The sequence below is a fragment of the Nerophis lumbriciformis genome, linkage group LG32 (assembly GCF_033978685.3).
Source record: "Nerophis lumbriciformis linkage group LG32, RoL_Nlum_v2.1, whole genome shotgun sequence".
In the NCBI taxonomy this organism is placed as follows: domain Eukaryota; kingdom Metazoa; phylum Chordata; class Actinopteri; order Syngnathiformes; family Syngnathidae; genus Nerophis; species Nerophis lumbriciformis.
The window spans coordinates 3,353,267-3,369,315 of NC_084579.2; the positions used below are offsets into that span (position 1 = coordinate 3,353,267).

At 36.6% G+C, this 16,049-nt stretch overlaps 1 protein-coding gene across 5 annotated transcripts in view; it reads left to right on the top strand.

Moving 5' to 3' along the window:
- The first annotated feature begins 451 nt into the window (after positions 1 to 451).
- The window catches only part of LOC133575017 (rho GTPase-activating protein 44-like), a 69,468-nt gene continuing 53,870 nt past the window's right edge, over positions 452 to 16,049 (top strand). For all 5 annotated transcript variants that reach the window (XM_061927469.2, XM_061927471.2, XM_061927472.2 and 2 more), the window contains exon 1: positions 452 to 691. In XM_061927469.2, the coding sequence (XP_061783453.1) occupies positions 639 to 691 (53 nt within the window). In that variant the 5' untranslated portion in view covers positions 452 to 638. The remainder of the gene's footprint in view (positions 692 to 16,049) is intronic.

Here is a 16,049-nt window from a genome sequence, read left to right on the forward strand (position 1 = left end):
TCAGTGTAAAAAAAAAAAGGTTTACGTGATGAAGACACAAATTAACTTCCAGATGTCGGTCTTCAGTTTTGAAGCGACAAATATTTCTGGACTGGATTTATTTTACGCTGAATTTTTACACACTGAATTTTAAAACAGTGTTTTATTTTAAATTTTAACACGTTTTTACTCACTGAAATTGTCAGTTGTAAAAAAAAAAAAAAAAAAACACTTTGCAAAATGATTCAGTAAAATAAATTCAGTGTGAGAAACAGCTTTCGTGGTGATAAAGACACAAATATTATTGTTGTTGTTCCTTCAAAAGTCTACTTGAAGTTGTACATATTGTGTGTGTTGAGCAGGAAGACATTCGGAGCATTTTTGAATGCGTAAAGTACGACGCGCCCTGAACTCCACTTCCCACAATGCACCGCGGGGACCGCGTCTGGTCTCCAGCGAGCTGTCAGTCCTCCCGCCGACCGAGAGACACACACTCGGTCCATCCGCACCCCCGGAGCAGCGGAGCGGGGCGGCAGACCGGACACACGTCGCCATGAAGGGAGGATTAACGTTCGCCGGCCGCCTGGAAGTGTCCGTGCGCGGCGTGTAAGGGCGTCCATCGGCCGCGAGAGCCGCTGCGTGGCGCAGAAGAAGACACGATGAAGAAGCAGTTCAACCGCATGAGACAGCTCGCCAACCAGACCGTGGGCAGGTGAGACGCCGCCTCGTGTCCTTCTCGTGTCGCACGGCGGCATCATTGATGATGGCGGGGAGGCGGGCACGCGCGAGGCGCGGACGTGATGCCCGTGGAGCTGCGGGCGCCCCCCTGCAGTGAGGGAGGGAGGGAGGGAGGGAGGGGGGCGGGGTGTCACACTAGCATGGCGGTCACGTATTGATTGACAGGTGCATCACCTTTAATAGTTACACCTGCGCTGTCACACACCTCATGAACATAAACGTGCTGTCACACACGTCATGAACATAAACATAAATGTGCTGTCACACACGTCATGAACATAAACATAAATGTGCTGTCACACACGTCATGAACATAAACATAAACGTGCTGTCACACACGTCATGAACATAAACATAAATGTGCTGTCACACACGTCATGAACATAAACATAAATGTGCTGTCACACACGTCATGAACATAAACATAAATGTGCTGTCACACACGTCATGAACATAAACATAAATGTGCTGTCACACACGTCATGAACATAAACATAAATGTGCTGTCACACACGTCATGAACATAAACATAAATGTGCTGTCACACACGTCATGAACATAAACATAAATGTGCTGTCACACACGTCATGAACATAAACATAAATGTGCTGTCACACACGTCATGAACATAAACATAAATGTGCTGTCACACACGTCATGAACATAAACATAAATGTGCTGTCACACACGTCATGAACATGAACATGAACATAAATGTGCTGTCACACACGTCATGAACATAAACATAAATGTGCTGTCACACACGTTATGAACATGAACATAAACATAAATGTGCTGTCACACACGTCATGAACATAAACATAAATGTGCTGTCACACACGTCATGAACATAAACATAAACGTGCTGTCACACACGTCATGAACATAAACATAAATGTGCTGTCACACACGTCATGAACATAAACATAAATGTGCTGTCACACACGTCATGAACATAAACATAAATGTGCTGTCACACACGTCATGAACATAAACATAAATGTGCTGTCACACACGTCATGAACATAAACATAAATGTGCTGTCACACACGTCATGAACATAAACATAAATGTGCTGTCACACACGTCATGAACATAAACATAAATGTGCTGTCACACACGTCATGAACATAAACATAAATGTGCTGTCACACACGTCATGAACATAAACATAAATGTGCTGTCACACACGTCATGAACATAAACATAAATGTGCTGTCACACACGTCATGAACATGAACATGAACATAAATGTGCTGTCACACACGTCATGAACATAAACATAAATGTGCTGTCACACACGTTATGAACATGAACATAAACATAAATGTGCTGTCACACACGTCATGAACATAAACATAAATGTGCTGTCACACACGTCATGAACATGAACATAAACATAAATGTGCTGTCACACACGTCATGAACATGAACATAAACATAAATGTCCTGTCACACACGTCATGAACATGAACATAAATGTGCTGTCACACACGTCATGAACATAAACATAAATGTGCTGTCACACACGTCATGAACATGAACATAAACATAAATGTGCTGTCACACACGTCATGAACATAAACATAAATGTGCTGTCACACACGTCATGAACATAAACATAAATGTGCTGTCACACACGTCATGAACATAAACATAAATGTGCTGTCACACACGTCATGAACATAAACATAAATGTGCTGTCACACACGTCATGAACATAAACATGAACATAAACATATATGTGCTGTCACACACGTCATGAACATAAACATAAATGTGCTGTCACACACGTCATGAACATAAACATAAATGTGCTGTCACACACGTCATGAACATGAACATAAATGTGCTGTCACACACGTCATGAACATAAACATAAATGTGCTGTCACACACGTCATGAACATAAACATAAATGTGCTGTCACACACGTTATAAACATAAACATAAATACGCTGTCACACACGTCATGAACATAAACATAAATGTGCTGTCACACACGTCATGAACATAAACATAAATGTGCTGTCACACACGTCATGAACATGAACATAAATGTGCTGTCACACACGTCATGAACATAAACATAAATGTGCTGTCACACACGTTATGAACATGAACATAAACATAAACGTGCTGTCACACACGTCATGAACATGAACATAAACATAAATGTGCTGTCACACACATGAACATAAACATAAATGTGCTGTCACACACGTCATGAACATAAACATAAATGTGCTGTCACACACGTCATGAACATAAACATAAATGTGCTGTCACACACGTCATGAACATAAACATAAATGTGCTGTCACACACGTCATGAACATGAATGTAAATGTGCTGTCACACACGTCATGAACATAAACATAAATGTGCTGTCACACACGTTATGAACATGAACATAAACATAAATGTGCTGTCACACACGTCATGAACATGAACATAAACATAAATGTGCTGTCACACACGTCATGAACATGAACATAAACATAAATGTCCTGTCACACACGTCATGAACATGAACATAAATGTGCTGTCACACACGTCATGAACATAAACATAAATGTGCTGTCACACACGTCATGAACATGAACATAAACATAAATGTGCTGTCACACACGTCATGAACATAAACATAAATGTGCTGTCACACACGTCATGAACATAAACATAAATGTGCTGTCACACACGTCATGAACATAAACATAAATGTGCTGTCACACACGTCATGAACATAAACATAAATGTGCTGTCACACACGTCATGAACATAAACATAAATGTGCTGTCACACACGTCATGAACATAAACATAAATGTGCTGTCACACACGTCATGAACATAAACATAAATGTGCTGTCACACACGTCATGAACATAAACATAAATGTGCTGTCACACACGTCATGAACATAAACATAAATGTCCTGTCACACACGTCATGAACATGAACATAAATGTGCTGTCACACACGTCATGAACATGAACATAAATGTGCTGTCACACACGTCATGAACATAAACATAAATGTGCTGTCACACACGTCATGAACATGAACATAAATGTGCTGTCACACACGTCATGAACATAAACATAAATGTCCTGTCACACACGTCATGAACATAAACATAAATGTCCTGTCACACACGTCATGAACATGAACATAAATGTGCTGTCACACACGTCATGAACATAAACATAAATGTGCTGTCACACACGTCATGAACATGAACATAAACATAAATGTGCTGTCACACACGTCATGAACATAAACATAAATGTGCTGTCACACACGTCATGAACATAAACATGAACATAAACATATATGTGCTGTCACACACGTCATGAACATGATCATAAACATGAACATAAACATGAACATAAACATGAACATACCGTAAACATAAATGTGCTGTCACACACGTCATGAACATAAACATAAATGTGCTGTCACACACGTCATGAACATAAACATAAATGTGCTGTCACACACGTCATGAACATAAATGTGCTGTCACACACGTCATGAACATGAACATAAACATAAATGTGCTGTCACACACGTCATGAACATAAACATAAATGTGCTGTCACACACGTCATGAACATAAACATAAATGTGCTGTCACACACGTCATGAACATAAACATAAATGTGCTGTCACACACGTCATGAACATAAACATAAATGTGCTGTCACACACGTCATGAACATAAACATAAATGTGCTGTCACACACGTCATGAACATAAACATAAACGTGCTGTCACACACGTCATGAACATGAACATAAACATAAATGTGCTGTCACACACGTCATGAACATAAACATAAATGTGCTGTCACACACGTCATGAACATGAACATAAATGTGCTGTCACACACGTCATGAACATAAACATAAATGTGCTGTCACACACGTTATGAACATGAACATAAACATAAATGTGCTGTCACACACGTCATGAACATAAACATAAATGTGCTGTCACACACGTCATGAACATGAACATAAATGTGCTGTCACACACGTCATGAACATAAACATAAATGTGCTGTCACACACGTCATGAACATGAACATAAACATAAATGTCCTGTCACACACGTCATGAACATGAACATAAATGTGCTGTCACACACGTCATGAACATAAACATAAATGTGCTGTCACACACGTCATGAACATGAACATAAACATAAATGTGCTGTCACACACGTCATGAACATAAACATAAATGTGCTGTCACACACGTCATGAACATAAACATAAATGTGCTGTCACACACGTCATGAACATAAACATGAACATAAACATATATGTGCTGTCACACACGTCATGAACATGATCATAAACATGAACATAAACATGAACATACCGTAAACATAAATGTGCTGTCACACACGTCATGAACATAAACATAAATGTGCTGTCACACACGTCATGAACATAAACATAGACATGAACATAAACATAAACATAAATGCGCTGTCACAGACGTCATGAACATAAACATAAACATGAACATAAACACGTCATGAACATATACATAAACATAAATGTGCAGCATTGTCTCTTTAAGGAGTGTGTGACAATCATTGGTACTTTAACTTTTTAACTTTTAACTTTGTACCTAATCAAGTGGCCAGTGAGGTTCATGCATACTTTTAGTATTATTTGTGAAATTATGCTTTGTTATTCTAGTATATATATATATATATATATATATATATATATATATATATATATATATATATATATATATATATATATACATACATACGTGAATATATATATATATATATATATATATATATATTCACGTATGTATGTATGTATGTATGTATGTATATATATATATATATATATATATATATATATATATATATATATATATATATATGTTATATGTATGTTTATAAGTATGTATATATATATGTATGTATAAGTATGTATATATGTATAGGTATTTATATATTTATTTGCGTGTGTATATATATGTGTGTATGTATATATGTATAGGTATTTTTATATTCATATATATATATATGTATGTATGTATGTATGTATGTATGTATGTATATATATATATGTATATGTATATATATATATATATATATATATATATTCATATATATATGTATATATATATGTATATTCATATATATATATATATATATATATATATATATATATATATATATATTCATATATATATATATATATATATATATATGTATATATATATATACGTATATATATATATATATATATATATATATATATATATATATATATATATATATATATATATATATATATATATATATGTTAGTGAGTTAGCTAGTGAGCCTCAAGGCTACAGTCCAGGATGAAAGATCCAAAATTGAAGAATACATGTGAAAAATGGCTGCTAAGTGAATGTCTCAGGCAGCAGAACCCTGATGAGAGTGCAGAGGAGGAGGAGGAGACAACCTGGATGGACAAGCTCCTACATGGCATGTACCACCGTCACATAGAGGAGGTGGCTCCTCTATGTGACCCGTCACCCGTGGTAGTGGGGGCGCTCGGAGCAGTAACCTCCTAACTGGGAGAGTGGCATTTTTTATTCCACTGGAGGACCAGGAATAGCTAAACATGCTTCACTACACACCGTAGGAGGATAGAATAGCTCACCGCCATCAAAATGTAAACAAACGCCATGGGTGGATCTACACCTGACATCCACTGTAATGATACCAAGTACAAGAGCGTATCTAGCCGATGCTACCATGATTACATCGATATTTTTTATCGTCACAAAATCTTTTGTCCTTTTTAAAATTCATGTTATGTTTATAAACTCAGTAAATACGTCTCTGGACACATGAGGACTTTGAATATGACCAATGTATGATACTGTAACTACTTGGTATCGCATCGATACCTAGATTTGTGGTATCATCCAAAACTAATGTGAAGTATCAAAGAAGAGAAGAATGAGTGATTATTACATTTTAACAGAAGTGTAGATAGAACATGTTAAAAAAGATATTAACAGTAAATGAACAAGTGGATTAATAATACATTTTTACAGTTTGTCCTCTATCATGTTTACAAAATAACAGGTGTATAAATGACACAATATGTTACTGCGTATGTCAGCAAACTAATTAGGAGTCTTTGTTTGTTTACTTACTACTAAAAGACAAGTTGTCTAGCATGTTCACTATTGTATTTAAGGACTAAATGACAATCATTTTTTTTACCTTGAAAATAATTTGTTTACCTTGAAAATCATTTTTAACCTTGAAACAAGAATATCGTTCAGTTGAGCACAGCAAGACCTGCAGGTTGAGGATTGTTGCGTTTGTGCAGGTGGCAGCGTGAGCTCTGACTAGAAGGAGGCAGCAGATGTCAATTAACATAGGGGTGTCCAAACTTTGTTCATTGAGGGCCACACACTGACAAATTAAAGCATGCAGGGGTCATATTCATATTCAAAATGTTCAAAACCATTATTTTTAACCTTGAAAAAAAATTTTTACCTTGAAATTTTTTTTTTACCTTGAAAATCATTTTTTACGTTGAAAATCATGTTTTAACTTAAAACATTTTTTTTTTAAATTTTTAATTTTTTTAAAAGTTTTTTTAAATTTTTTTAAATTTTTGTAATTTATTTTTTATTTTTTACATTTTTAAAAAAAAATTAATATTTTCTTTAATTTTTTAAAGTTTTTTAAAATATTTGTAATTTTTTTTTAAATATTTGTAATTTTTTAAAACATTTTTCAACATTTTTTAAACCTTTTTTTAACTTTTTTTAAACTTTTTTTTTTACTTTTTTTTTAACTTTTTTACCCTAACCCTAACCCTAACCCTAATCTTAACCCAAACCCTAACCCTAACCCTAATCTTAACCTTTACCCTAACCCTAACCCTAATCTTAACCCTAACCCTAACCCTAATCTTAACCCTAACCCTAACCCTAACCCTAAAAAAAATGTTAATTGTTAAAATTGTTTAAAAAAAATATATATTTTTTAAATTGTTTAAAATTGTTTTAAAAAATTAAAAAAAATTAAAAAAAATTAAAAAAAATTAAAAAAAATTAAAAAAAATTAAAAAAAATTAAAAAAAATTAAAAAAAAATTAAAAATTTTTTAATTAAAAATATTTTTTTTTTAAAAATAAAAAAAATAAAAAAAATTAAAAAAAATTAAAAAAAATTAAAAAAAATTAAAAAAAATTAAAAAAATTAAAAAAAAATTAAAAAAAATTAAAAAAAATTAAAAAAATTAAAAAAAAATACAAATTTCTTTTTTTTTTTTTTTTTTTTTTTTACAATTTAAAAAAAAATAAAAAAAATAATTTAAATTTAAAAACATTTTTAAACAATTAAAACAATTTGAAAATAATTTTTTACCTTGAAAATTTTTTTGAATGGCAAATGTGAAAATTCAGCGATTTTGAATAAAAATAATCTAAAACTGGTGAAGTTAAATGAAAAATAACTTTATAGTATAATCACTGGATACATATAACAATTTAATTAATTTTTTTTCTTTTTACATTTTTTTTCTTTCAATGATGGCAGGTGAGGCCCCGCCTCTAGTGACCGCACGTCACTGCTAGTATGCATGATTCCTGCTGATATCGCATCAATATGGGTATCAGTCCGTGGTCAAGGCTCCGGTAGGGACAGGACGATTACCGCCTGAATGTTTGCGTGATTTCTCGCTAGCGTTTGAGGCTAACAAACATCAGGGTTGGAACAAACCGCTGCTTGGCGCCGACTTCCAGAGACGCTTTAATCCGGGACTTGAACTTGGAGTCAAAGTATTTACCATTGAAAGACGGTCACACATGGAGCCTGCTGAGGGGAGATGTGATTAATCCTGATAAATCCCTGCTAAAACACTGGAAGACTTCTATCTGCATCAGCAGTCCAGGGTTTGCTCTCGCACAGGAACTTGTCATCTTCTCCCACGTTTCTTTAGCTCAGCGGCTCCCGGGCCAAGTGAAGCCCGCCGGCGTCTTCAGTTTGAGATGTCACAAGTTCTTTAATAAAGAACCTGGTGTTTGCAAACTATTTGTAAATATATGATAGTTGTTTCGAATATGGGAAATGTGAGTATAATTAAGTCAATGGCCATGAATTGTACCTTGAAGTGTACCTAGCACAGCATTTACTTATATGACCCAATCAAAAAAACCTTTCCCACTCATGGTGCAAAAGCCAAAAGGTCAACACACATGGTCACACGTAACACAACCTGCTCACTCAACTTTGTGGATATTATAAAAAAAAAAGTCCAATCAGCATACATAATTCAAAATGACACCCTTTTATATCCACTGCAATGCATGATGGGAAAAATGCAAAACTCTCTCCACTCTTGTCCATGTTTGGCCCATTTTAGCTGCTTGATGTTTCTGATTGATGACACAACTTTAAAGGCAGGGCGCGAGTGACAACAGCGTGCAGGAAGTGGGTCGACTTGTAGGCTCTCATTGATGAACTCGCCACGTGTTTCTGACATACTGTATCTCCTCTATACTGTATCTCCTCTATACTGTATCTTCTCCATACTGTATCTCCTCTATACTGTATCTTCTCCATACTGTATCTCCTCTATACTGTATCTTCTCCATACTGTATCTCCTCTATACTGTATCTTCTCCATACTGTATCTCCTCTATACTGTATCTTCTCCATACTGTATCTCCTCTATACTGTATCTTCTCCATACTGTATCTCCTCTATACTGTATCTTCTCCATACTGTATCTTCTCCATACTGTATCTCCTCTATACTGAATCTTCTTCTCCATACTGTATCTCCTCTATACTGTATCTTCTCCTTACTGAATCTTCTTTTCCATACTGTATCTCCTCTATACTGTATCTTCTCCTTACTGAATCTTCTTCTCCATACTGTATCTCCTCTATACTTTATCGTCTTCTCCATACTGTATCTCCTCTACTGTATCTTCTCCTTACTGAATCTTCTTCTCCATACTGTATCTCTTCTATATTGTATCTTCTCCTTACTGAATCTTCTTCTCCATACTGTATCTCCTCTATACTGTATCTTCTCCTTACTGAATCTTCTTCTCCATACTGTATCTGCTCTATTCTGTATCTTCTCCTTACTGTATCGTCTTCTCCATACTGTATCTCCTCTATACTGTATCTTCTCCTTACTGAATCTTCTTCTCCATACTGTATCTCCTCTATACTGTATCGTCTTCTCCATACTGTATCTCCTCTACTGTATCTTCTCCTTACTGAATCTTCTTCTCCATACTGTATCTCTTCTATATTGTATCTTCTCCTTACTGAATCTTCTTCTCCATACTGTATCTCCTCTATACTGTATCTTCTCTATACTGTATCTCCTTCTCAATACTGTATCTTCTCCATACTGTATCTTCTCCTTACTGTATCTTCTTCTCCATACTGTATCTCCTCTATACTGTATCTTCTCCTTACTGAATCTTCTTCTCCATACTGTATCTCCTCTGTACTGTATCTTCTCCTTACGGAATCTTCTTCTCCATACTGTATCTCCTCTATACTGTATCTTCTCCTTACTGAATCTTCTTCTCCATACTGTATCTCCTCTATACTGTATCTTCTCCATACTCTATCTTCTCCTTACTGTATCTTCTTCTCCATACTGTATCTCTTCTATACTGTATCTTCTCCATACTGTATCTGCTGCTCCATACTGTATCTCTTCCATACTGTATCTCCTTTTCCATACTGTATCTCCTCCATACTGTATCTTCTCCATACTGTAGCTTCTTCTCAATACTGTATCTCCTTCTCCATATTGTATCTCCTTCTCAATACTGTATCTTCTCCATACTCTATCTTCTCCTTACTGTATCTTCTTCTCCATACTGTATCTCATCCATACTGTTTCTCCATACTGTATCTTCTTCTCCATACTGTATCTTCTCCTCTATACTGTGTCTCCTTCTCCATACTGTATCTCATCCATACTGTTTCTCCATACTGTATCTCCTTCTCCATACTGTATCTCATCCATACTGTTTCTCCATACTGTATCTTCTCCTCTATACTGTATCTCCTTTTCCATACTGTATCTCTGTATATCTAGGACATCTAGAACGTCATCTAGGACAACATGTAGGACATCGTCTAGGACAATGTCTAGGACAGCGTCTCGGACAGTAGCTAGGACAACATCTAGGACAGCGTCTAGGACTGGTGCCAAAACCTCGTTCACAGTATCCAGACTAGATCTGACCAATCTAAGGTCCATCATAACTTCCCTATACACTTATTGCTTGTGTTGTGTGTGTATATGTATATATATATATATATATATATATATATATATATATATATATATATATATATATATATATATATATATATATATATATATATATATATAAGGGCTGCAACAACTAATCGATTAAATCGATTATAAAAATAGTTGGCGATTAATTTAGTCATCGATTCGTTGGATCTATGCTATGCGCAGAGGCTAGTTTTTTTTTTTTTTTTTTTTAACCTTTATTTATAAACTGCAACATTTACAAACAGTTGAGAAACAATAATCAAAATAATAGGGGTGTAACGGTACGTGTATTTGTATCGAACCGGGGGTTTCGTTTTGGTGCGGAAGTGTACCGAACGAGTTTCCACACGGACATATTAAGTAGCGTACTGCACGTTGTGTAAACAATACTCAAAATGCCGGACATTTGAGGCATTTAAGAAACTCCGCCCTGACAGCTCCGCAAAAGAGGACATGTCCGGTGAAAAGAAGACGTATGGTCAGTCTATCCCATGCTAGCAGCGTCCGAGCTCGGTCCTGACCATACGTCCTCTTTTCACCGGACATGTCCTCTTTTGCGGGGGTGTCTGGCGGAGTTTCTTAAATGCCTCAAATGTCCGGCATTTTGAGTTAGGGTTGCGTGTATTTTCAATATATGTTCAGGGTTAAGAAGGTTAAAAACACAATAAATTGTGCGCGCAGCAGCATTGGTGAAGGAGGGGCAGAGACAGAGAGAGCGAGAGAGTTACGATAAACGTGCATGCGTCGTCAGGCTCTGCTTTTTATCCATAGATTTATCACATTTAATGTTTTATTATCTATAGCAGGGGTGTCAAAAGTGTGCATTTTTGTAACATTTTCCTTGTTTTATTTGGCAAGTTGAAAGAACATGGCGCCAGTATGCTGGGTTTTTTTTTCCAATAAAATACTGGAAAGGATAGAAATGTAGTTTGTCTCTTTTATCCGATTATTAATCGATTAATCGAAGTAATAATCGACAGATTAATCGATTATCAAATTAATCGTTAGTTGCAGCCCTAATATATATAATTTTTTTAAATATATATTTTTTGTTTTGTTTTAATCAATTCATCATTTTAAAGAATCGATTAAAACAAAACACATTTATTATATATATATATATATATATATATATTTTCATCATTTTTTAAAATCGATTGAAACAAAACAAAAAAATATTTTAAAAATATATATATAAATTAAATTATATATATATATATATATGTATATATATTATTTATTTAAAATATTTGTTTTTGTTTTGTTTTAATCGATTTTTAAAAATGATGAATATATACATATATATATACTGTATATATATATATACAGTATATATGTATATATATATAACTCTTTTTTTTAAATGAAAAAACAAAAAAAACAATATTAAAAAAAAACAAACAAAAAAAAATATATATATATGTGTGTGTGTATATATATATATATATATATATATATATATATATATATATAACTTTTTTGAAAATGAATAAACAAAACAAAAGAAATTATTAAAAAAATAAATATATATATATATATATATATATATATATATATATATATATATATATATACATTGGTTTTAAAAATATATATATATAAATATAAAAAATAAAAAAATATATATATGTAAATTATATATATATATATATATATTTTTTGAATATTTATATATATATTTTTTTTAAACCAATATATATATATATATATATATATATATATATATATATATATATATATATATATATATATACATATATATATATATATATATATATATATACATATATATATATATATATATATTGTAATATTTTTTAATCGATTTTTAAAAATGATGAATCGATTTAAATTTGGAAAGAATAAGAATCGCAATTCGAATATGAATTAATTTTTTTGTGCACCCCTCTTCTACAGTATCTCCTTCCAGCTGCTTCGCCGTCAAACGCACCGCCTGCAGCTTCGCCATATTTTCATGGATAAATGTCTGCCGTGTGGATATCACTTCAGCGTCCTTGGCTGGCGTTAATGTGCTTCGCTCCAACTGCTCCACCGAGATAGCTAGCCACATGATTTCTTTCTTTAAAAGTGCGTCATTCAGGCCAACATAAATGATGCACATTTAAAAGTCTTTGTTGTCCAGGCCAACATGAATGACACATTTAGAAGTCTTTGTCTGTGCTGCTCATTAAAGTCCAGCCATTAGTCAAAGGTGTCAGCAGCTGATGACTGATTGGCTGTTATTACCGGCGTGGTTAGTAATGGCCGCTACACTCAGGTTTAATGTTCAGGTGGGGGTCAAAGGGCAAAGTAGGCAAGTGGCTCTAAGTGCTCTTGTTGGGTTTTAAGTCCTTTTGTGTCATGTTTTATTGAAATATCAATGACCAAATATCGATCGATGTATATCGGTATCGGCCTTTCCCCCCTGTATCGGCCTTTTTGAAATGAATTATGAACTATTTCATCTCTACAGGCCTGTTTCATGAGGGGTTCCCTCAATCATCAGGAGATTCTATAGATTATATATATACATATATATATATATGTACCCCGCCTTCCGCCCGATTGTAGCTGAGATAAGCTCCAGCGCCCCCCCGCGACCCCAAAAGGGAATAAGCGGTAGAAAATGGATGGATGGATGGATGTATATTTGTCCAGGCTGTACCCTGCCTTCCGCCCGAATGCAGCTGAGATAGGCTCCAGCACCACCCGCGACCCCAAAAGGGACAAGCGGTAGAAAATGGATGGATGGATGTATATGTGTATATGTATATATATGTGTGTGTGGAAATGCATGTGTATATACCCTGGTATTGAGCACTGTATAACAGATAAACCACAGAAACCTCGACTATATGTATGTATATTTGTGTATATATAGGTATGTATGTATGTATATATGTATATATATGTATGTATGTATATATATATATGTATGTATGTATGTATATATATGTATGTATATATATACATATGTTTGTATGTATATATGTATATGTCTATATGTGTATGTATATATATATATGTATAAATATATGTATGTATGTATACATATATGTATATATGTATGTATGTATGTGTATATATTTATATATATATATATATATTCATATATATAAATATATATACATATATTTATATATATGTATATATAGTTACATAGTTATATATTATATTAATATAATGGATACATCCATCCATCCATCTTCTTCCGCTTATCCGAGGTCGGGTCGCGGGGGCAGCAGCCTAAGCAGGGAAGCCCAGACTTCCCTCTCCCCAGCCACTTCGTCCAGCTCTTCCTGTGGGACCCCGAGGCGTTCCCAGGCCAGCCGGGAGACATAGTCTTCCCAACGTGTCCTGGGTCTTCCCCGCGGCCTCCTACCGGTCGGACGTGCCCTAAACACCTCCCTAGGGAGGCGCTCGGGTGGCATCCTGACCAGATGCCCGAACCACCTCATCTGGCTCCTCTCGATGTGGAGGAGCAGCGGCTTTACTTTGAGCTCCTCCCGGATGACAGAGCTTCTCACCCTATCTTTAAGGGAGAGCCCCGCCACCCGGCGGAGGAAACTCATTTCGGCCGCTTGTACCCGTGATCTTGTCCTTTCGGTCATAACCCAAAGCTCATGACCATAGGTGAGGATGGGAACGTAGATCGACCGGTAAATTGAGAGCTTTGCCTTCCGGCTCAGCTCCTTCTTCACCACAACGGATCGATACAGCGTCCGCTGTACAAGACGCCGCACCGATCCGCCTGTCGATCTCACGATCCACTCTTCCCTCACTCGTGAACAAGACTCCGAGGTACTTGAACTCCTCCACTTGGGGCAAGATCTCCTCCCCAACCCGGAGATGGCACTCCACCCTTTTCCGGGCGAGAACCATGGACTCGGACTTGGAGGTGCTGATTCTCATCCCAGTCGCTTCACACTCGGCTGCGAACCGATCCAGTGAGAGCTGAAGATCCTGGACAGATGAAGCCATCAGGACCACATCATCTGCAAAAAGCAGAAACCTAATCCTGCAGCCACCAAACCAGATCCCCTCAACGCCTTGACTGCGCCTAGAAATTCTGTCCATAAAAGTTATGAACAGAATGGGTGACAAAGGGCAGCCTTGGCGGAGTCCAACCCTCACTGGAAACGTGTCCGACTTACTACCGGCAATGCGGACCAAGCTCTGGCACTGATCATACAGGGAGCGGACTGCCACAATCAGACAGTCCGATACCCCGTACTCTCTGAGCACTCCCCACAGGACTTCCCGAGGGACACGGTCGAATGCCTTCTCCAAGTCCACAAAACACATGTAGACTGGTTGGGCAAACTCCCATGCACCCTCAAGGACCCTGTCGAGAGTATAGAGCTGGTCCACAGTTCCACGACCAGGACGAAAACCACACTGTTCCTCCTGAATCCGAGGTTCGACTATCCGGCGTAGCCTCCTCTCCAGTACACCTGAATAGACCTTACCGGGAAGGCTGAGGAGTGTGATCCCACGATAGTTAGAACACACCCTCCGGTTCCCCTTCTTAAAGAGAGGAACCACCACCCCGGTCTGCCAATCCAGTGGTACCGCCCCCGATGTCCACGCGATGCTGCAGAGTCTTGTCAACCAAGACAGCCCCACAGCATCCAGAGCCTTAAGGAACTCCGGGCGGATCTCATCTACCCCCGGGGCCTTGCCACCGAGGAGCTTTTTAACTACCTCAGCAACCTCAGCCCCAGAAATAGGAGAGCCCACCACAGACTCCCCAGGCACTGCTTCCTCATAGGAAGACGTGTTGGTGGGATTGAGGAGGTCTTCGAAGTATTCCCTCCACCGATCCACAACATCCGCAGTCGAGGTCAGCAGAACACCATCCTCGCCATACACGGTGTTGATAGTGCACTGCTTTCCCTTCCTGAGGCGGCGGATGGTGGTCCAGAATTGCTTCGAAGCCGTCCGGAAGTCGTTTTCCATGGCCTCACCGAACTCCTCCCATGTCCGAGTTTTTGCCTCTGCGACCGCTGA